A 24,278-nucleotide genomic window follows, 5' to 3' on the forward strand; every position below is an offset into this window, starting at 1 on the left:
CTATGGCGACGGCTGTCCTCATGAATATTAATAAGTATACGCTAAACAAAACAAAAAAAGACACTTGGCAAGTTTCTAACATTCAGCGCAAGAAAATGTATTCCTCTGAACTGGTTATTGGATAAAGCCCCCTTCGATGGCACAATGCTATACTTGAATATGTATCTTTAGATTACTTAACCCGTGCTTCTTATCAAAGATGCCATGTTTCACAGGAGGTGGGATCCAGTCTTCATATGGGTTTAAATATATCCTCTATTCTTAGAGGGTTTGTTTAATGAGGTTTAAATATGTAAGGTATATTCAAGTGTATGGAAGGCATATTGTTTGTACAATCGTTTAATTTTCTTCTTTCTTTCACCTTTTTTTCAGATTAATTTACTGGAGTGGTGAGCCATAATAATAATATATATATATATATATATATATATATATATATATATATATATATATATATATTATTATTATTATTATTATTATTATTATTATTATATAAAAAAAAAATTTTGTTCGATTTTAGGTTATGTTTGTAATGCTTTAAAATGAATAAACACAGTTTAAAAAAAATAATATTAATAAAATAAAAAAAATAATAAAAAAATAAGAATACACTGCCGTGATTGGCCAATCTGCCCGTATTGTCTAATTAATATTAATGAGCTGATCCTTTACCATAGTAGCATTCGTTCACCAGCTGTTGGAGTAGCGTGAAATGTGTCCTAATAATTTGTCAATTACAAAATAGATAAATGATCACCTAATTGTGTACTTTTAATTGAATATATATTAGTATACTAGTATTTTATTATTAGTATTATTTAGGTAGGAGATTGTGATTCATGACAAATGTTACTTTTCTCAGCGTTTAGCAGGATGAGCCAATCACAGTTGTTTGAGCCGCCGCGCGCGTCCCGCAGAAACAGCCGTGCGTGCGCGTGCCGCTTTTGCGTGCCGCGTGTCATCATGTTGTGATGTGTGTTGTGATGTGGTGAAGATGCCAAGATGGCGGCCAGCAGCGCAGCATCGTCGATGTGTCAGTTCTGGAAGCGCTTCGACTTGCAGCAGCTGCAGGTCAGTGGATCTCGAGCCCTGTTACACGTTCATCTTCATGTGTGATCGGCTGCTGATCTGTTATCGATCATCATTCATCGATCAGCGGCTGGGATGTAAACAACATCCTCAAAAGTAGTACTCACTTATAGAAACATGAACAGATATCAACGTTCCTTTAATGCTGGACTTAACAGTGTTTTTAACAGTGTGACTCATTTGGTCTAAAGATGCTGTCTGTTCTGTTGTCACATCTCAGTATTTTACCAGGCCAGATCAATAACCAATAGTTCTTCTGACTGAGCTCAAAGTCAGTCACACACGGAACTATAATTTAGTCATATTTAAATTCAGTTTCACTCCTAACACTTTTGCAGTATATGTGTGTACGTGGTAGTTGGTCCACTTAGAATGATCAAAAATAAAACTTTTATTCAAATTGTGATTATATATGGTATGAAAATCATAGGCAGGTGTGTTGTGTGTTTTGAAGCTGCAGTGTTGGCAGTAACGTTACACATTACAAGTAACGTGAGTTATGTAATCAGATTACTTTTCCAGGTAACTAAAGTTATACATTACTTTTAAATGTACATTACAACAAAAATCAAGTAACAGAGGCTACTTTGTTTTCCTATGTTGTGACTGACAGCTCTTCTGTCTCCATGTTGAAAGATATCTTGAGATGAATAACGTTACATGATAGTTATTGTAGTTCTAGAATAAATGTGATAAGGCATTTACATATCTCACTTGCTCTAAAACAGATTCAGTATTACTCAATACAAATAAAAACTGTTTTTCAAGAGCAAACCTGCTATAATTAGCCTAAATATTAGAGCTGCATGATTCTGGATAAATTGAGAATCACGATTCTTTGGTTTCAAATAGAGATCATGATATAACATGTTATTTACTAGAGGTTCTGACAAATGGGAATTGCTTCAGATTTTTTAAAATGTTTAATAAATCCAAAAATTAATAATGAATTATTTAAGAAAAAAATGGGTTTGAATGAATGATTCAATGACTCGCGCTTAAAGACTTCACTTATTTAATTTCTGGATGAATCAGCATTTTTGAACAAATCTCTTGAATGAATGATTCAATGACAAACATATTTTTTAACAGTCACTTGTGTAACTATGTCATCAATACAATTGTTATTTGAAGCGCCAAGTTACTTTCTGGTCGCTGCCATAGACATCAGTGTTTATATCTGAACTATAAATGTTTATCTCAGTACTTCTATGTGATTTTTGTCAAACTCAAAAGCCTAATAGACATGGCTAAATCACTGTCATGTCGGAATTAGATCACATGGCTGTTCGAATCAAGATCGTGATCTTTTAACAATGAATCATACGGCTCTATTAAATGTCTTAAAAACATATGTATGACTTTATGTATTTAATCTCACTTTTTTAAACAATGGCTTTGCTGCTGACCTTGAATGATCCAGTTTTACCATATTAAATAAGCAAAAATGACTTTAGTTAAACAACATCACATTTGCATTTAATTTTTGGTTTTTATTGCTGAGATAAGAGTCAGAGCCCGTCTACGGAGAGCCTGGCCACTCCCTATTAAGTCCTATTGTAGAGAATGTTGGTTGTAGTTCCACCAGAGTTCCACTGGAGGCGATCGCCATGAGTGCAGAATGAATGGGAGTCTATGGAGCTAGACGGCTAAATGTGTCTCTTTCACCCGATTGCCGTTGAGAAATCTCAGGTTTGATTGTAGGTTTTGCAAGTTCAACATGGGTTATAGGTCGAAAGTTGAATGAACGAGTACTTATGTCCTTTTGATTTCTTACAGGTTGAGTTGTTGTTGCCCATAACACGCTAGCATTCTGCTAATGAACGCTGATTGGTTTTGTTATTGTGTATTTGCACTATATAGTCTTGCGTAATGTTCCATGTTAAAGAAACGCCATCTCATTCCAATGTACTTGTTATATAGAGGAATGACAATAAACATGCACTTGACTTGATAGCAATACTAGAGCCAGCATACGAGATGTGTGTTTTATAGGTCAGTGAGTGTGAGAGCAGTGTTATCAGCGGATGTGACTGTAATCACGTGAGTTTGCTGTGTTTCAGCGAGAGCTGGACGGCAGCGCCACACTCCTGGCCAGCCGACAGGACGACAGCGAGCAGTCCAGGAAGAAGCTCATCGAGCAGAGCCGCGAGTTCAAGAAGAACACGCCAGAGGTGTGCATGTGACGCAGTCATTCAGCTGTTAAAGGACTATTCACAGACCTTTCCCACGCCACGTTTAGCCGAACACTAGGATCCACGCCAACTGATGACTAACCCCCTGTAGTCAATCATTGTATCCCTTAAAGCTCATCTTTGATCACCAAAATTACATTTAAACTTTTTTCCTTGAAAAAAATGTCTTCATGCTAGAGGTCTACACGGAGCACCCGAGACCCGGGATCCGTAAATTTCCTGAATGTAACTCGACACCCTTGCCTCATTTAGTATGCGTGGATCTATGAATATGCAAATGAGCCCCGCCTATTTTTTAATAGCGGATGGCACTGCGTGCTCTAGAAACACACACCACTTGAATCTTCTGTAAAATAATCATTCATAAAGTTCGAAAAGGTTGAAGTGAATTTCAAGGGTGTTTGCAGTGGCTGTTTACATTAATCTTGCGTCATAAATGCATTCTGAGGTGCGAGTACATTTCCAGACTCAGCCGAACGCACCTCTTCTTCGTGAGCATTTGAGCTTGAGGTTAAAAACAGCCTAGAGCGCCATCTGCAGATCATATCGTACACCTCTAGTTACTACTACAGTAGTTCAACTAGTGCTCATCTGCAAATGCAGTGGGCAATATAGAGGTCAGCAGAGGGATTGAGGTCACACACACACACACACACACACACACACACACACACACCTAGGCCTAGTGCTCGCTCAACAGGAATATGGACATCTTGGGCTATTTGTGTGGCGTAAAAGCAAACGTGAGTGTTTGTGTGTGAAATGCAGGCCTAGCTCTTGTTGAAGTGTTTGGTACTGAAGCTTCTTCTTCGTGTGTGTGTGTGTGTGTGTGTGTGTGCTGCAGGATCTGAGGAAGCTGGTGTCTCCGCTGCTGAAGAGCTTCCAGGGCGAGGTGAGCGTCGTCACGTCATGAGTGTGTGTGTGTGATGCTGTCGGTGTGTGTTAGACTCGCGTGTTCCCTCTCTCTGTGTCCTCTAGATCGATGCGCTGAGTAAGAGGAGTAAGGAGTCGGAGACGGCCTTCCTGAACGTCTACAAGCGGCTGATCGATGTGCCGGGTACGTCTGGTCAAAACACCTCACTCTCAGACATCCCCCTTCATAATGCATCACAGTTAAAGCACTTTCAGTAGTAGCACAGTAGTTGCTGTTTAGCAACAGGAAAGACATTTCAGAATCAGAGTCAGGCCGGTGTGTGTCAGGCTGGTTCACGAGCAGAGGAGTGAAGGCCCACACTGTGGATTAAATCCTGCTTTTCTGGTCATCATAAAAGTGTTTTAGTGACACAATAAACTGTGTCTGACACGTTATTCAACACACACTCTTTTCTCTCTGGGCCGCCCTATCATGTGAGGAAAAAACTAAAAACTGGGTGTGTGTCTCTCTCTCTCTGTGTGTGTGTGTCTCTCGCTCTCTCTTTGTTTGTGTGTCTGTCTCTCTCTCTGTGTGTGTGTCTGTGTCTCTCGCTCTCTCTTTGTGTGTGTGTCTGTGTGTGTGTCTGTGTCTCTCACTCTCTCTTTGTGTGTGTGTGTGTGTGTGTGTGTGTGTCTGTGTCTCTCGCTCTCTCTTTGTGTGTGTGTGTGTGTCTGTGTGTGTGTCTGTGTCTCTCACTCTCTCTTTGTGTGTGTGTGTGTGTGTCTGTGTCTCTCGCTCTCTCTTTGTGTGTGTGTGTGTGTCTCTCTCTGTGTGTGTGTGTCTCTCTCTCTCTCTCTCTCTCTCTCTCTCTCTCTCTCTCTCTCTCTCTCTCTCTCTCTCTCTCTCTCTCTCTCTCTCTCTGTGTGTGTGTGTGTGTGTAGACCCGGTGCCGGTGTTGGAGCTGTCTCAGCAGCTGCATCTGAAGGTTCAGAGGATGCATGACATCGACACGGAGAACCAGAAGCTGCGCGAGACACTCGAGGAATACAACAAAGAGTTCGCTGAGGTCAAGAACCAGGGTGAGACACACACACACACACACCACTGGAGACGGCCTGTCGTCGGCTCTGCCACTGACGGCTCGTGTTCGAGTATCGCTGTCAGGCCTGATACTGCACTCATTACAGTGTACAAACATGAGAGGAGGGACAGTTCACTCAAGAATGAAGATCATTCACTCACTCTCATGTTGTGCCAAACCTGTGTGAGTTCCTGAACACATAGGAAGATATTTTGAAGTATTGAAGTATTTTTTTCATACTATGGAAGTCGCGGTTCCCCATCAACTGTGTGATTTCTGACATTCTTCAAAATATCTTCCTTTGTGTTCAGAAACTCACACAGGTTTGGCACAACATGAGAGTGAGTGAATTATTTTAACTGTCACTTGATTTCTGTATAATGAGTGCTTCCCTAAATGATTAAAGGGCACATAACACACACACACACACACACAGTTTCTGCCGATCTCATGTTCATCTTGAGCTCCTATAGAGTAGTGTTGCATCCTTCAAATCTCTGAAGAGTCTTTAGTTTGATCAGATTTATAAAAGACAGATACGCTGTACCGGTTCTTTCTGAGAACAGGCGAGCTCCATTCGTCTCAGAAACAAACACACTCGCACACACTCGGTTTCTGCTAAACGAGCCGTTCCCTCAGCGCTGGACTCTGTTCAAGATCACCACCAGCAACAGGAACTTAACACAATAATATAATTACAATATTATACATAATACAATATTTTTTCACAGTCTATGTGTCGAACTCATTCTAGAAAAAACATGTTTGAGTGTGTGTGTCACAGCTTCACAGTGATGAGTGTGTGTCCTGAGAGCTTGAGGAGTGTGGTTGATATTTGCTGTGTGTGTGTGTGTGTGTGTGTGTGTGTGTGTGTGCAGAGGTCACCATTAAGACCCTGAAGGAGAAGATCAGGGAATACGAGCAGAGCGTGAGGAACCAGGCGGAGAATCTGGCCCTGGAGAAACAGCAGCAGATTCATAAAGACTACACCGAGAAAGAGAGGTCAGTGTGTGTGTGTACATCACACCTCGCTTTACTGTCATCAGAGCAGGAAAACACTCCAACAACACACATTTCATTGCAGAAAAATGATCTGGTATTTCTCTTCTGCCACTCTTGAAGATCCCGGATTTAAACATTACTAGCATCATCTAATCAGAGTCTGTTTATGGATCCTGTCATGTTTGTGTCCAACAGGAAGTTCCAGGAGTCACATGAGTCTCTGGTGTGTAAACTACAGGAAACTGAACTCAAAGCCCAGAGCCTGCAGACAGGTGTGTGTGTGTGTGTGTGTGTGTCTGTCATTGTGTGTGTCTGTGTGTGTGTCTGTCTGTGTGTGTCTGTGTGTGTCTGAGTCTGTGGCTGTCTGTGTGTGTCTGTGTGTGTGTGTGTGTGTGTGTGTGTGTGTGTGTGTGTGTGTGTGTGTGTGTGTGTCTGTGTGTCTGTGTGTCTGTGTGTCTGTGTGTCTGTGTGTGTGTGTGTGTGTGTGTGTCTGTGTGTGTGTGTCTGTGTGTGTGTGTCTGTGTGTGTGTGTGTGTGTGTGTGTGTCTGAGTCTGTGTGTGTCTGAGTCTGTGGCTGTGTGTGTGTGTGTGTGTGTGTGTGTGTGTGTGTGTGTCTGAGTCTGTGGCTGTCTGTCTGTGTCTTTGTCTGTGTGTGTCGGTGTGTGTCTGAGTCTGTGGCTGTGTGTGTGTGTGTGTGTGTGTGTGTGTGTGTGTGTGTGTGTGTGTGTGTGTGTGTGTGTGTCTCTGTCTGTCTGTCTGTGTCTGTGTGTCTGAGTCTGGCTGTGTGTGTGTGTGTGTGTGTGTGTGTCTGAGTCTGTGTCTGTCGGTGTGTGTGTGTGTCTGAGTCTGTGTCTGTCGGTGTGTGTGTGTCTGTGTGTGTCTGAGTCTGTGTCTGTCGGTGTGTGTGTGTGTCTGAGTCTGTGTCTGTCGGTGTGTGTGTGTCTGTGTGTGTCTGAGTCTGTGTCTGTCGGTGTGTGTGTGTCTGTGTGTCTATGTCTGTCTGTCTGTCTGTCTGTGTGTGTGTGTGTGTATGTGTGTCTGTGTCTGTCGGTGTGTCTGTCTGTGTGTGTGTGTGTGTGTGTGTGTCTATCAGTCAGTGTCTGTGTGTGTCTGTCAGTGTGTGAGTTGTGTGTGTGTGTGTGTGTGTGTGTGTGTGTGTGTGTGTGTGTGTGTGTGTGTTTGTCTGTCTGTGTCTGTCGGTGTGTGTGTGTGTGTGTTTGTGTGTGTGTGTGTGTGTGTGTGTCTGAGTCTGAGTCTGTGTGTGTGTGTGTGTGTGTGTGTGTGTGTGTGTGTGTGTGTGTGTGTGTGTGTGAGTTGTGTGTGTGTGAGTTGTGTGTGTGTGAGTTGTGTGTGTGTGTGTGTGTGTGTGTGTGTGTGTGTGTGTGTGTGTGTGTGTGTGAGGGTGCTGGAGATTATTAATATGAAATATTCTGCATTATTAAATAGATGATGATGTATTGTTGTGTCTCTGCAGCTCTTGAACGAACTCAGACGGAGCTTTTCTACCTGAAGACTAAATATGACGAAGAGTCGGCAGCAAAGTGAGTGTGTGTTAAACTACTTCATACGCGGATCATCATTCACATTCTTCTCTTCATCAAGCGAACGACTACAAGTACAACACTGTTCAGAAGTTCAGGGTCAGGGGGTTTAGAAGGGAATTAACACTTTTATTCATCAAGGACGCACTCATTTGAAAGAAAGTGATGGTAAAGATTTATATAAACATGTACTATAAACATTATTTATAGTGTAAATAAATGCTGTTCTTTGAGAAAGTAAAATGTATCAGGGTTTACGCACAAATATTCACAGCAGAACTATTTTCAGCATTAATGATTATCAGGAATGTTTCTTGAGCAGCAGATTAGTTGAAAACAGAGAGAAATAAAGAGAAATGGGAGTCTTCTGTTGTCTGGTGTGCTCATAATCCAGAAGCAGATATCATAAGAGGTGTGTTATAACCCTGCAGATGTAGATAAACAACAGAAGTGAAGTTTACCGTTGTTTTCACTCTTCCAGTCAGATCTGATAAATGTGTTTCCTGGAGAAATGTTCTCGCTCATAGTGACATTAATTCAGTTCACCTTTATTTGTACAGCGCTTTTCACAATACACATCGTTTCAAAGCAGCTTTACAGAAAGAGCATGAGTCCACATTACAATTCAGAGTGATCTGATATCAGAGGAAATATGTATTTCAGAATCACAGTTAGCTAATAATGTAGTCATTTAAACAATGTAATAATTTAAGGCAGAAACTGAGCTCATTGAAGTAATGAATACTTGTTTGTTAAACATTAGACTATCAGATGTTTTCAGAGTGTGTGTACATTAAAGCACATCTGTACATGTGTGTGTTATGACGGATGTGTGTGTTTCTCAGGGCTGATGAGATTGACATGGTGATGACGGATGTGGAGCGAGCCAATCAGGTGCAGTCATGAGTTTGACACACATAAGATCCTCTCTAAAGCCTGGCTCACGCTACAGGAGTTTTAGGCCGATTAAACCCCGATTTCCCCTCCCGAGAATCGGAGAAAAAATCTTATCGAGAAGAGATATCACAAGACTTATCACACTTATCACAAGACTGTGATTACGTCACAATAGGCAATAAGAATCAAGTCTACGAGGAGACGGAAGTGACGGACATTTTGAAATACGCTATAGCGGTAAAAATTCTAACACACTACCAGATAGTAATACGGGCAATTCAATTCTTACCTCCAATTCTCGCTGAAGAACTGACACTTGTTTAATCTTCCACTTTAGTTTTTTCTCACAACAAACAACAATTATTGCTTCCGATCTGCTGCGTAGATCAAGTGAGGCGCTTCCTCCGGCACGATAATCTGAAGAACAATTTGTAGTGTGTGATTGCGCCGTGATTTTCAAATCTTGTAGTGTGTCCATGTTTAATATTTGAGGGAAGAACATCTGCAAAGATTCTCCTTAAGTGTGTGCTGCAACCAGATTACACAATCGGTTAGGATTGCACAAACTCCTGTAGTGTGAGCCAGCCTTCAGAGCGGCTGAGAGTCTGGTGGAGTTGTTAACTGGTGTGTTCCTGCAGAGAGCAGATGATAATAACACACACATGAGTTTGACAGCCATGCGTGTGTTCTAGTGAAGATGCTCTCTGAGAGAGAGTTGTTAACTGTTCTGCTGGTGTGTTCCTGCAGAGAGCAGACGCTGCTGAGAGAGAAGCTGAAGCTCTGAGAGAGCACATCAGATCAACACAAGCGCCGACACGCACGGACAACACGCCGTACACGGTACCAGCTCTCAATATAACACTCATACACACTCTACATGCTTTCTTCACATTAACTGCTACCACATAAACTAAAGCACTGATATAACCATCAGATAAACACCACCATTAACATAAAAGCATAGCTCTGAGTCAAACAAACCTTACTTCTGTTGGTGTTATTTCAGCCTGGAAAGCCGCTTTGTGTTCTCCAAACTCCCTAAAAACAGCACTGTAGTGTAAAGGTCCTTGCACAGTCCGAAATGTTCGTATTCGTCATTCGGTGGCTCTGAATGGTCAAAACCCCTCTCTAAATGCTTGCTACGGATGCGGAAAACGCAGAAAATCGAACTCGATCCGAAGTTTTTATGACGGACGGAAGTTTCGGAGACAGTGTGTAAACATGATTGACGTGAGGTCGTATTTTTGTTTTAACGTGCAGAAATTTCATACGAGTGTGCATGGACCTTAAGAGATGTGACCTACATATTATATCAAGATGTGATCACGATAGCGGTATACATCAGGATATAGCTATTCTTGATGAAAATAACATTGTTACGACACCATACTTTCAGATGCCATTGAAATGTCACATTTCTTGATAACATTTTTGATACAACAGTAAAAACCCACACTTGTGTAACTAATACAAGTAAAAGGATCTCAAGCTTATTGAAGACAGTCAGTCATAAACTAAGAAACTGAATAAAGTGATGAATGTAAACACCCTACATATTCTTCACTGTATAAATTAAGCAAACATTGATTCTTATTAAAGTTATTCAGTCAACAGAAGTGAGTAAGTTCCTCTTTGTTTTTTCTCGTTTGATTAACATTGACACAGCAGCAGGAATAAAAGGCTACTGTCACTTTAAGAGCGAATGCACTGATCTAATACACTGTTACACATCTGATGTCTTTACATTCACCTGTGACATAACTGACTGCGTTTAAGTGAATGCTCTTTAAGACGGGTATTTTAGAATATTTTTGTGCATATTTCTTTTAAGCTTAGGCCATCTCGAAACACCCAGGGGTGTGGTAGAACAGTTTTAGATTCATTTTTTTACGTCCATTGCTATAGTTATCACTGTGAATCAGACTCAATTGTGCATTTAAATACGGTTGTCAATCCAGAAAGTTTGCAATATGTAGTTAGCAGCATGAAAAGATTGCATTATTATACACCTTATTTTTCAGAGGAAGCACAGGTGCGTCATTTTGTAATTTATGCACCATTTGTCATTTTAATTTGTCTAATAAATGCTAATGTCAGCGTTCACCTCATTCATCGCAGCACATTCACAGGAAACCTCTGTTGCCCACGTCTACAGGTGTGTGTGTGTGTGTGTGTGTGTTCATACGATGCTCAGTGTTGTTGTGTGTGTTCAGCAGGACGAGTGTGCGGAGCTGGTGCCGCGCTCCAGTGTGGAGGCGGAGCTCAGTGCGAAGGAGCGAGAGATGCTGCAGCTGGTGGAGGACGTTCAGAGACTGCAGGCCAGCCTGTCCTCGCTCAGAGAGAGATCCGACACACACACCAGCCGACTGCAGCAGCAGCTCCAGGACAAGACCACCGCGCTCCAGGTGCGCAACACACACTCATGTGCACAACACACACTCGTGTGCACTGCTGCGTTACAGGGACACTTCACCCAAAAATGAAAATAAATGTATTGACCCTCATGTGCTTCCAAACCTGTATGAGTTTCTTTCTTCTGTTGAACAAAAAAGAAGATATTTTGAAGAATGTCAGTAACCAAACAGTTGATGAGGCACTGCGACAGAGTGACCTGTCCAGCACTTACACACACACACACCCCAGCTTACCTCGTTCCTCCGTTCCCAGCTAGGGCGATGTGTGCACACACACACACACACACACACACACCATTAGCATGCTGGTTTTCACACACGCAAACATATCCACTCCATTTCCATCCCTGACAGAAATCCCTGCTGCGCAATACACACACATATCTGAGTTGTCTTTTGTTTCTTTTGATTTTCGTTTAGTTTGTTGCAGTTTAGTTCAAATCTAGACTAAAGACACATCTCTTTGGCCTAGCATACACATAACACATTATAGACTTCTATAACTCAATGTTAGGCTGCATAGATTAGGTCAGCCGGAACCGGGAACACTTCCCATAAATCCTGATGTTCTTGTTACATCATAAGTAATAATAAATTAATAATAATGAATAATTAGAGTTTTATGGCAGGGGTAATGCTGGGCATTTGCATTGGCTAACACTCACAGATCATCATCAACAAGAACAATTAAAAACGGCATTTTAGGTCAGAAATGTGGCCACATAACAGGTGTGTGTGTGTGTGTGTGTGTGTGATTGAGCTCCAGTGCTGTACATTTGTCTTCATCACGGTCTCTTCATCTCTTCCAGCAACTGGAGGAGAAGCTTCAGACGCAGGCAGACTATGAGGAGGTGAAGAAAGAGCTCAGGTGAGAGTCCACGCTTGGCCGTGGCAAACATCACTGGCCATTTTAATCAGTTTGTCTACTCGAGTTATTGACGGATAAACCACAATTAATGAAATATCTGCACTTTTTTATATATTTTTTTTATATATATTTCTTTAATTGTTGGTTAAAATGTTGTTTTCAGCATCTCAATAGGGCCTGCTACAAAAGAGCATCATGTTTCATCACTATGTGTGTGTGTGTGTGCATGCTTGTGTGTATTATTTGGTGTTAATATAAACTGTATATAATTGGCACAGTTGTAAGTCATGAGTTGTTTCTTTAAAGATCATGCCCATTCTGAGTGCTCGAGTCCATGAACATGTTGTATGTTGTATTTAATCATGGCTCCTCTTTGCCTCTTACTGATCAGCTCTGATTGTTATTGACAGCATCCTGAAGTCGATGGAGTTCGGGCCGTGTGACAGCGCCACAGTGCAGGTAAACATCAGTCTTTAGTGTGTTTTAGTGTGTTGTTGGAGGTGTTGATGTGCTGGTCTCTCGCAGGACTCCTGTAAGCCGCTGGAGGTGCTGCTGCTGGAGAAGAACCGCGGCCTGCAGTCGGAGAACGCCTCTCTGCGCATCGCTAGCACTGAGCTGAGCAGTGAGTCTGGGGGTATTTAAAGTGGGGAAAGGGGAGAATAGAGGGAATGCATTGACGTCACTTTCCCACGGGAACACACTCCCTCAGCTGGACTGAATGGCAGAAGAGCTGCTGAGTGACTGGATTTAATAGGAGAAACTGTGAAAACGAGAGTAAAACAAGCGATTATCAGTTTAAACTAAAGGTTGGACTCGATAAAGTGTTCCTCAAAACTGACCAAAGATCCAGTGATCCAGTGATATTGACATGCAGCAGGAATCGTGTTTCCTGACATTTATATGAGCCTGATTTCGACGCTGGGGAAAAACATAAAGCAAATTTGCCTGTGACCGCTTTATATAAATACAATATAGGTCTAAATCCATGTTTTACTCATATCAATGTTATATATATAATCATATCGTCCAGCCTTATAACTTGTATAGTTTTTTATCAGTGTTTATTTAAAAACATCCAATTATGCAGAATATATGATGGTAAATATTTAATTGATGAGTTGTCAATACAATATATAACAATACAATATATAGGGTATGATTTTACCCCTAAATTCAGCGTATTGACACAAAATGATAACTGCAAATCCACCTTTCACGGCCTGGATCCAGTTGTTTCTGTGAACTGCAGCGATTTATTCACTTCTCTGTTCTTTAGCTTTCGGCAGTCTGTAAAAATATACCTCAGATTTCTTGTCAAATCTCTTTGTACAGTCAATCTCAAAGCTCTTTCCCGTTTTAGATGTGTTTTGTGTGTTTTTCACGGCATTAAAACCAATGTGACTGATGAAGAGTAAAGGTCCTAGAACAGAGCCCTGGGGAACACCGTGCGATATTGATATGGCGTTTGTGGTCCAGAATAAGACCGTTCCAGGGTTACCAAGAGCAGAGAAAGGGGAAATGAAAATACTATGAGAAATGGTGTCAAATGGAGAGGAAAGGTCTATGAGAATTAGGACACAGATGAAGCCAGAGTCAACAGCCATAAGAAGAAGGCAAAGTCAGTGAAAGTATCAGTGGGGAAGTCCTGTGAGAGAATAGGAGAAGACTGTAGAGGGGAAGAGGTTATATACATGTATGTTATTTAGGAAGAAGTGTAAAAACGACTCCCAGAGCTCTGCTGAGTTTCTCAGGAGGGTTGGTGAGCTTACTGACAGTGGAAAGCAGTGTTGTGGGTCAAGAGGAAGCATTACTTACAGGAGTAGAGTAGTGAACTGAGCGTGCTGATTTGTACTGGAAATGGTTCACGTAAACAGAGTTAAGCCGGTTTTCCTATAGAGATGGCCAGCTGTGTTCAGAAGTGCAGGAGTAAACCAGGGAGTCGAGTGTGTGGAGAGGACAAGTCTAGTTTTAAGGGGGGTGTGGATGTCAAGGGCAGTGGAAACAGGGTTATCAAGGGAGCGAGTGTGTTCTGTAAGGTCTTAAGCTCTGTTTTAATGTGCATCAAAAACTGCTGGATGGAAATGGCAAGTTGTGCTTTTTTTTGTTTTTAAATGCACATAACAAACGTATGCGCTTGTTTGAGTTGGATACATCCGACAAAACGTGCATAAACTACGATGGAAACGTCTTTACTGAATTAATTCCTCAATGCACACAAAAAACAAATCATGTTCCAGAACTGACTTACACGACTGCGTTCCCAAACGGCAGCATCTTCCTCCGTTCATTGCGTTTTGTCTGCGCAAAGTAATTTATTATATATACGGAAATTAGTATATACAGTGGCTTCTCTTACTTCTCTTAGTGATATTTAGCACCAGTTTATCAGGAAGTATTAGTTCGCTTCTCTTTGACTCACTGGATGGAAACGCTGCTTTATTCACACGTTTTATGCGATATTCCCATTTTGCGCATAAGTTAATTTCGCAACTTTGGATGGAAACATAGCTAGTGAGATGAGTTTGCACAGATGCAGAAATCAATAACAGATCAATAATTTTAAGATTATGATAGTCATGGTGGATTTACAGTTTAGCTCAGTGAACGGTTGATCAGACCAAATCTGGGAACCAAGCACACATACATTACATAGTCCAGTGGAGCAAAGGTTTAACAGTATAATGTGTGGGAAAGTCAACGTGCTGTACGAGACTGAAGCTTTCAGACGCTGACGGAAGCTCGTGGGTTTCTGCACAGTCGGTATATTAAGATGTGTGTTGAAAGCAGCTCGTGATAGTACAGAAGTAGACATGGCACAGGCGAGGGTTAGTAGGGTTCAGAGTTAGACACTGGTTTTGGTGGAGAACCACGAGCACTGAAGATGGAAGCTAAATATTCAAAGGTTAGAATCTTGTGAAGGTTGATCTTCTTGAGACGGTACACACACTGATGTGTGTGTGTGTGTGTGTGTTCAGGCCGGTACGCGTCTCTACAGCTGGAGTTCTCTGCTGCGGTGAAGACCAGTGCTGATCAGAAAGAGCTGATCCTCAAACTGGAGCAGGACCTCAGCACCATCCAGACCATGTCCCGGCCCGACGCCGAGGTCAGACAGCAGATCATCTGCACATTCACACACGTCACACACATCCTGTCCTGGGAATCCTCACATAGACTCATGAGATAACTTTTGGGAATAATGAAATAATTATATTATAAATTTGAATTATCTTTATAGTAGGGGTGTAACGGTTCGATACGATACACTTGTGTCACGGTTCGGTACGTTTTTGATACAGCAAAAAGAAATGCCAGAGAAATTTCCTTGATTTAATTTTTTTTAATTCTTTTTTTTATTAAAACTAACATCATAAAGTATGATATTTTTTTACTTTGAGCAATTCTGGAGCTATAATTGACTCTTCTTAGGAGCATATAAAACAAAACAGCTCCTTGGAAAAAATGAAATGTAATCTTGTAGCAGTTATAAACAGGTTTATTTTAGTTCAGATTAACATTTGAGGGCATTGTATTCATAATGTCAAAATAAAACCGACGTAATGTTACTTGAAGGCATTATAGCCTACTATTCCTGCCAAACTTCCATGGTTGCAGTGAGTGTTACTACAGTAAATCCATGGTGAATGTTGCTGATCTGTGGACACTGGATAGTTCATTCATGGCACAATGTTTATTCCTGGTTTCCACGTCAGCGCTGTTTGATCCCTTAATAACGGAGAATTGTGAATGTTTCTCACTAGATCTCGCAGCGATGTTATTACTTCTGTGGAGAATTCAAATGCTATCTTTACTGGATCTCTTAGCGCTGTGTAGTAACAGTGTCACATGATCAAGATCGGCTCGCGCTGCTTTGGTCCAAACTGATAAAGGGTCCATCAACCACACAATAACGAGCAGTTTCGTTCCGCTTGCATTACGTTTGCCATTCGATGTTGGGCAATGTTGTGGTCGCGCCGGCGTCACATTATGAGTGTGCTTGCCACGCGCAACGCGCCTACATTTGAAATATTGAAATTTTGGTCGGCAGGAAAAATTATCCAACGAACCGTTCGGTTTGAAAATGCGTACCGAACACCGAACCGAAAGCCTCGTACCGAACGGTTCAATACGAATACGCGTATCGTTACACTCCTACTTTATAGTAAAGTAACTAGCAGATGATGTCATTAGATGTCTCTCTCTCTGTCTCTCTCTCTCTCTCTCTCTCTCTCTCTCTCTCTCTCTCTCTGTCTCTCTCTCTCTCTCTCTCTCTCTCTCTCTCTCTCTCTCTCTCTCTCTCTCTCTCTCTCTGTCTGTCTGTCTGTCTGTCTGTCTGTCTGTCTGTCTGTTCACTTGTTTCACTTAATAGCTTTTAGCACCGGGAGTGTGGAAAAAACACGAGCGTAGGTTCAGGAAATACGTGCTGCATTATTTATGACATGCTAAACAGAACAGTCCATATTAACATTGATAATAATCATAAATGTTTCTTGAGCAGCAAATCATCATATAGTGTAGGATCATGTGACACTGAAGACTGGAGTAATGATGCTGGAAACTCAGCTTTGATCACAGGAATAAATTACACTTTACTATATATTCACACAGAAAATGGATATATTAAACTAGTATTTCACTGTTTTTAACTGTATTTTTGCTCAAATAAATGCAGCACTGGTGAGCAGAAGAGACTAATCTTACAGACCCTAAACTTTAGAGCGGTTGAGCGTGGTAATATAGTCAATAGTTAGTCTCGATCAGTGAGCAGGTGTTTTCTGGAGAATGTTGTCTAACACTGAAGTGTGTGTGTGTGTGTGTGTGTGTGTGTGTGTGTGTGTGTGTGTGTGTGTGTGTGTGTGTGTGTGTGTGTTCTAGGGTGCAGACAGCAGCGCAGTGATCGTCCCGGAGCCCATTAAGGAGGCCACAGCTCTGTTCTCTGGTAAACATGCATTACACACAACACAATACAGTCTGTGAGTTACACTTCTATTGCTCTCCTCGTTTGTCAGTGCTTTGGATAAGAGCGTCTGCTAAATGATTGAATGTAAATGACTGTTGGCTAGGGCTGTCAAATAAAAATTTGAATTTCAAATATTTGTTGAAAAAAAAATAAAAAAATGGTCAGGTCACTGAAGCACTTACACAGTTTTATGCACTATTGTAACCTAATTATCCGTGCATACACATTAAGGAAATTATAATTTATTTAAGAACAATAGTTTCAAAAGTTAATGCAATTTATAAAGTGAATGTCATTTAATTTCAGTAAAAGATTAGGGCTGTCAAAGTTAGCGCGTTAATAACGCGTTAACGCAAAATCATATTAACGGCACTAATTTTTTTAACGTGCGATTAACGCAGCGCGTATTTTCTGTTTGACCCGTGGCCCAACCCCTAGTTGGAGAAATGGAGATACACAGTGTTGCTAACTTAGCGACATTGCAGACCCATTTAGCGATTTTTTCCCTTCAACAAAGTGCCCAAACCTTATTTAGTTTCTGAGAATCTACCGGTACCACCGGTACTGCTCTCCCAGCACGCGCGCGCGCCTCTCTCTCTCGCTCGCTCGCTCTCTCTCTCTGCGTCTCGCGCGGAGGAGCAGCGCTTTAACTCAGTTAAAGGGTAACTAAACCCTAAACCAACTTTTTTTAGTTAATGATCTGTGAGATTGGGTCTTTATTAGTGCTGTTCATTGATTCGAGTAACTTTTTTGACATTTGGGTATAAAGTGTTTTAATTCTACAATATATGGTGTAAAAACGTCTGAGTGCTTCCCTCTTCAGGTTGAACGGTGGCTACTGCAGTTGAATTTTCCTATTGGATGTTTGCGGTACAGCGTGACGTAAGCGGCACACCGCTACGTAAGCAGGTTCCAGTTCACCACGCCCTCCCTTGGTACGAGCTCACCACGCCCTCCCTTGGTACGAGCTAGAGCTACCACGCATAGTATTGCATCAGGATAGCAGTTAGGATAGCTTCAAGTTAGCGCAGATTTATCTGTATTTAGTACAGTGGTCAGGAGGGTACGTAGGAGTAGGTTTGCTGGTTGTAACAGCACTGCTGGACTGCATAGCTTTCCAGCAAACTTGGAAATTAGGCGCCAGTGGAGCTCAAGTGTGCAACCAATATTGTCTGTAACGCAATAGAGGTGGAAATGGGCTTCTCCACACAGCTCGTGCTGAAAAGCGCCGCAGTGTCAAACGCTGCTCCTCCTGCATGGACTCCACCACCGCAGCGGCGTCTTGATGTGAGTGATCATATATATAATCACAATTTTTTATGGTTAGGCTAAAGTTAATCCTCTGGGGTCGACAAACGCGTCGGTGCATTTTGCTGGATTTTTTTCACATTGCGGCAAAATATGAATATGCCTACAGAGAGCGCGCGCTATTGACATCAACTCGATAAAACTCATCAGATGCATGTACTTTACGTCGTCTTGCGACCCTGCTGTGAGTCACTCTCCATTTTAGAGTCTGACAGCAGCTGTCAATTAATCCGTCACTGCGGGTCTCAGGTGCACGCCCCACCACTCAGCCCCGCCCTCGGTGCGTCCCGTCTATCTCCGCTGGGGTCTGCCCACTTTTCCAGCATTTTTCAAATATTGCCAGTGGGTGGAGTCAGGCTCTGACTAGTGGTTTAGTTACCCTTTAAGCACAGATATTATGTTGCTTCTCTATTTTTACAAGTATAGCCGAAATCAGAGCACAGATATTGTCTTTATCTTATGTGAATTTGATTTCACCAGACGACGGCTCGATTATCAGAATTTTTGTGCAGATTAACGTCTTGGAAGGGAGAGCTGGTTATGTCTTAATGGGTCGCGTTTCAGTCACCATTTCAAATTCATTCCGTTGTTTGACAACAGAAACAGTAAAATATACCAATGAAAACAGTTTTATTGAGAATTTAGCTTCATCAAAATGGGCACAGAGAGAGACAAACTACAATGTAATAGGCTAATAAATAATAAATGTACATTTAGTATTTTCAGAAGAGCTGCCCTGTCATGCAAAAATCTAAACATGTTTGTGTTAGTAAATTGCTCAGTGCAAAGAAAGAGAAGTAATGGTAACCTGGTATTTTTTTGTTCTTTCTACGTGTCTAATAGACATGAACAAGTTCTTTGAAAAACATCTATGACCTTTGAAACATGTCTCATCCTTATGCTCTATATTGACTATGGTTTCAATAATAAACATACATTTGCATAAAGCATCTATATTTATCCATGCCCACGTTGATTAGAGTATTACAAACTTGAAAAGTATTAATTTAAGGTACATTTAGAACAATTACAAAAAATGTGCGATTAAATGCGATTAATCGCGAGTTAACTCATGACAATATGCGATTAATCGCGATTAAAAAATTTAATCGATTGACAGCCCTATAAAAGATGTGATGCTTGATTTGGTTTATATGTGCTTATTGCGCTCGCTTGCGCCCTCTTGTGGGCATAGGAGACAGTACAGTACATTTTTCCTCTAACAGTATTGCTTTTAGAATTAGAATTTTGCTAATATTTAAGAAAGAAATTCGAATTTAGCTTTTCAGCCATTTTGACAGCCCTACTGTTAGATAAGCAGATCCCTCAGTAGTCCTGTGTGTGTGTGTTTGTTGAGGTGGTGGCGGCTCTCCTCAGGCGGATCTTCCTCAGGGTCAGATGGACTCTCTGCTGTCCATCATCTCCAGTCAGAGGGAGAGGTTTCGCCTGCGCAACCAGGAGCTGGAGGCCGTGAGTGCGCATCACATGACTGTGCCATCACATGACTGTACCATCACATGACTGTACCAATCACATGATTTTACCATCACATGACTGTGCCATCACATGGCTGTACCATCACATGACTTTACAATCACATGACTGTACCATCACATGGCTGTACCATCACATGACTTTACAATCACATGACTGTACCATCACATGGCTGTGCCATCACATGGCTGTGCCATCACATGGCTGTACCATCACATGACTTTACCATCACATGACTGTGCCATCACATGGCTGTACCATCACATGACTTTACAATCACATGACTGTACCATCACATGACTGTACCATCACATGACTGTACCATCACATGACTTTGCCATCAAATGACTGTACCATCACATGACTTTACCATCACATGACTGTGCCATCACATGGCTGTACCATCACATGACTTTACAATCACATGACTGTACCATCACATGGCTGTGCCATCACATGGCTGTGCCATCACATGACTGTGCCATCACATGGCTGTACCATCACATGACTTTGCCATCAAATGACTGTACCATCACATGGCTGTACCATCACATGACTTTACAATCACATGACTGTACCATCACATGACTGTACCATCACATGACTTTACCATCACATGACTGTGCCATCACATGGCTGTACCATCACATGACTTTACAATCACATGACTGTACCATCACATGACTGTACCATCACATGACTTTACCATCACATGACTGTGCCATCACATGGCTGTACCATCACATGACTTTACAATCACATGACTGTACCATCACATGACTTTACAATCACATGACTGTACCATCACATGACTGTACCATCACATGACTGTACCATCACATGGCTGTACCATCACATGACTTTGCCATCAAATGACTGTACCATCACATGACTTTGCCATCACATGGCTGTACCATCACATGACTTTGCCATCAAATGACTGTGCCATCACATGGCTGTACCATCACATGACTTTACAATCACATGACTGTACCATCACATGACTTTGCCATCACATGGCTGTACCATCACATGACTTTACCATCACATGACTTTACCATCACATGACTTTACCATCACATGACTGTACCATCACATGGCTGTGCCATCACATGGCTGTGCCATCACATGACTGTACCATCACATGACTTTACCATCACATGACTGTGCCATCACATGGCTGTACCATCACATGACTTTACAATCACATGACTGTACCATCACATGACTGTACCATCACATGACTGTACCATCACATGACTTTACAATCACATGACTGTACCATCACATGACTGCGCCATCACATGACTGTGCCATCACATGATTATCATCACATGACTTGACCGTCACATCACATGACTTTATCATCACATGACTGTACCATCACATCACATGACTTTATCATCACATGACTGTACCATCACATCACATGACTGTACCATCACATCACATGACTTTATTATCACATGACTTTATTATCACATGACTTGACCATCACATGACTGTACCATCACATGACTTTACAATCACATGACTGTGCCATCACATGACTGTACCATCACATGACTTTACAATCACATGACTGTACCATCACATGACTGTACCATCACATGACTGTACCATCACATGACTTTACCATCACATGACTGTGCCATCACATGACTGTGCCATCACATGACTGTACCATCACATGACTGCGCCATCACATGACTATCACCACATGACTTGACCGTCACATCACATGACTTTATCATCACATGACTGTACCATCACATCACATGACTTTATCATCACATGACTGTACCATCATCACATCACATGACTTTATTATCACATGACTTGACCATCACATGACTGTACCATCACATGACTGTACCTGGTTCCTGTGGCTCCGGGGAAGAGTCTGAGTGTTGTTGTTGTTGTGTGTCAGGCGAGCGGATCCCTACAGCAGACCTTACAGGCTCTTCAGAGCGAGCTGGACAGTCTGCGGGCCGACAACATCAAGCTCTACGAGAAGATCAAGTTCCTGCAGAGCTACCCTAGCAGAGTGAGTCCTTCACGACACCATTAACGCTCGCGGCCAAACGGGACATCGCAATATCCCCTGGGGTTTCATGTGTAACGATAGACGATATTCTGCTGAGGGTGTGTTTGTGCTGGTCTCGGCCTGTCGTGGTCAGCTGACTCCCGAAGCTTTACATACTCCTCATGTTCTGTGCCATGGTCAGGTCACAGCTGTGACACAAATTCACTCTTTCATTAACCTCATTAAAAAAACTTACAATTTCAGGTCCATAGTGGACAAAAATATCTGTGTCTAAAAACTGTCATGAAAATGTGAAGCTTTCATGAATCATTGACTCATCTGATTCGTTCAAAAACAGGGATTCATTCAGAACTGAAGCTCTGCTTTTATTTATATTGGCAAAAACAGTCATTATTGTGTCTAAAATGTAACTCACATTATTAAGTTGTTGATTGAACTGTTGTATAAAATCAGTATCACATTAGCAATCGTGCTGATATTTGGGATAAAACAGCATCATCTCTGCATGTGAGTTTAATGTGTGTGTGTGTGTTAGGCTGGAGACAGTGATGATACAGTGATGCGATACTCGTCTCAGTACGAGGAGAGACTCGACCCCTTCGCCTCCTTCAGCAAAAGGGTGAGAAGAACATGAGCTCTCGCTTCTGAAAGGGTTTGTCTGTTGCTGTTGGTTCAGGTGTGACTCTTTCTAATGTGATTTACTCCTTCAGGAGCGTCAGAGGAGATATCAGAGCCTCAGCCCGTGGGACAAAGCCACGCTCAGCCTGGTGTGTATCTCACACACACACACACACACACACCAGCGGCTCACACAAACATCTCCATCATCTCTGTGAGTTTCAGTCGATTATAACGTGCCTCTGAAACTCAGCATACACCAACGGCCACACATCCTCCTGAATCTGTAAAGAAGATAGTTTATGAACCGAGAATAGTTTATAGTTTATAAAAAGAGAAGTCATCATGAAATACTTATATTATTTTTAACAGAATATTCCAGCGTTTAATAATAAATGATTAGTTAGTGCACATCATATATTTTAGATTGATGTGCCCTCATAATCTATAATCAGGAGCATGAATCATCAACAGTAGCCCCGCCCCTCACATGACATCACAGCGCCTCATTAGCATACAGTCCAATCAGGTCTCCCTGGACAGAATCAAGTCCCGCCCCTACATTTGACCCGTTTCGCTCGGATAAACCTTACAATGGAGCCTTTTCACATTTCCAGGGTTCTCAGAGGCAGAAGTCATCAAACTATAACGAACTATAGCATTATAAAAGTACATAAACATTGAAATGATATCAAATTGACTGTATTTGCGATTGATACCTGTGGAAACGCATCATCACCGACTGTGAGAAGGGTTCATGGGAAAGAAACTAAACAAGAGCACCTTTCAGTTTTCTGCCAGAAGAATCTCTGTTTTATCCGCTGAAAGCACAGAAATCACGACAGCCATGAATATCACTGTTGTAGTTGTTCTACTGAGATGCGTCTGTTTCAGGGTCGTGTGATCCTGTCCAATAAGACGGCCAGGACTGTGGCGTTCTTCTACACACTGATCCTGCACTGCCTCGTCTTCCTGGTGCGTCACGTGACCCTCTGTGCGTTACTGCTCGTGTTGAGCTGGTCTGAAGCCTTATGACCGTGTGTGTGTGTGTGTGTGTGTGTCAGGTGCTGTATAAAACCGCCTGGAGTGAGAGTATCGGCCGGGACTGTGCTGCATTTTGTGCGAAGAAGTGAGTGTTTTCACCCAGTGTGAGATTTGATGGTTTTGAAGCTCTGTGTGTGTGTGTTTAATGATCCACACACTCTTCCCACAGGTACTCGGATCACCTGCACCAGTTCCATGAGAACGGAGACACCTGGCAGTAGCTCTTCACATCATCACATCTATACGGCATCAGAATCAGAGGCTGTCACTGGATTATTGGGACAAGGACCGTTTGGGAGAATAGAGGGTTAAACATTATTAAATAGACGGCAGGTGTAAAGGTTTGATGGTCTCTCTCTCTCTCTCTGTCTGTAACGAGCTCCTGCACTCGTGACTCTAACGCCTTACAGAGACTGATATCAGTGCTAGCGGTTTATTTAATACTTCCATCATCTGACACCATATCTGTATCCCTTCATTTTCTATATTCAGCTGATGGGACTTTAGATGTAGTCTCTTCCAATTAAATTAAAGCTTTCAGGGAATGTGTGTGTGTGGTTGTTTATTATGAGATTCAGTTATTAATAAAACTTTTGAAAGAAGTTTCTTACGCTTATTTGATAAAAAATACAGTAAAAAACAGTGAAATATTATTAGAATGTGAATATACAGTAAAGTGTAATGTATTCCTGTGATCAAAGCTGAGTTTCAGCATCATTACTCCAGTCTTCAGAGTCACATGATCCTTCAGAAATCACTCTAATATGAGGATTTGATGATCAATTATTATTTCTCGGTTATTAATAATGGTTATAATAAACTTTATTTGCTGCTCAATATTTTTGTGGAAATTATGCTAAAAGGTTTTGA

The 24,278-nt window shown here is 41.7% G+C and overlaps 2 protein-coding genes across 3 annotated transcripts in view; one reads left to right on the top strand and one right to left on the bottom strand.

The window, feature by feature from the left end:
- dnajc30b (DnaJ (Hsp40) homolog, subfamily C, member 30b) overlaps nt 1-24,278 on the bottom strand; it is a 354,582-nt gene that overhangs the window by 285,056 nt on the left and 45,248 nt on the right. The gene's annotated exons all lie outside the window — the stretch shown is intronic.
- Nucleotides 937-24,010, top strand: cux1b (cut-like homeobox 1b). 2 transcript variants are annotated; one of them, XM_079885650.1, is made up of 23 exons: nt 937-1,071; nt 3,153-3,263; nt 4,129-4,176; nt 4,263-4,341; nt 5,079-5,216; nt 6,097-6,220; nt 6,416-6,492; nt 7,695-7,761; nt 8,607-8,655; nt 9,406-9,498; nt 10,872-11,063; nt 11,882-11,940; nt 12,351-12,399; nt 12,466-12,562; nt 14,916-15,043; nt 16,813-16,876; nt 19,563-19,675; nt 21,630-21,746; nt 22,282-22,365; nt 22,457-22,513; nt 23,259-23,339; nt 23,429-23,493; nt 23,578-24,010. In XM_079885650.1, the coding sequence occupies exons 1-23, from the start codon at nt 1,003-1,005 to the stop codon at nt 23,627-23,629; spliced, it is 2,013 nt and encodes a 670-aa protein (XP_079741776.1). In that variant the 5' UTR covers nt 937-1,002; the 3' UTR covers nt 23,630-24,010. The 2 variants fall into 2 exon arrangements, with proteins under 2 accessions (XP_079741776.1, XP_079741777.1); XM_079885651.1 differs by having other exon boundaries at nt 10,875-11,063.

This window comes from Squalius cephalus, assembly GCF_949319135.1.
Source record: "Squalius cephalus genome assembly, chromosome: 11".
Taxonomy (NCBI): domain Eukaryota; kingdom Metazoa; phylum Chordata; class Actinopteri; order Cypriniformes; family Leuciscidae; genus Squalius; species Squalius cephalus.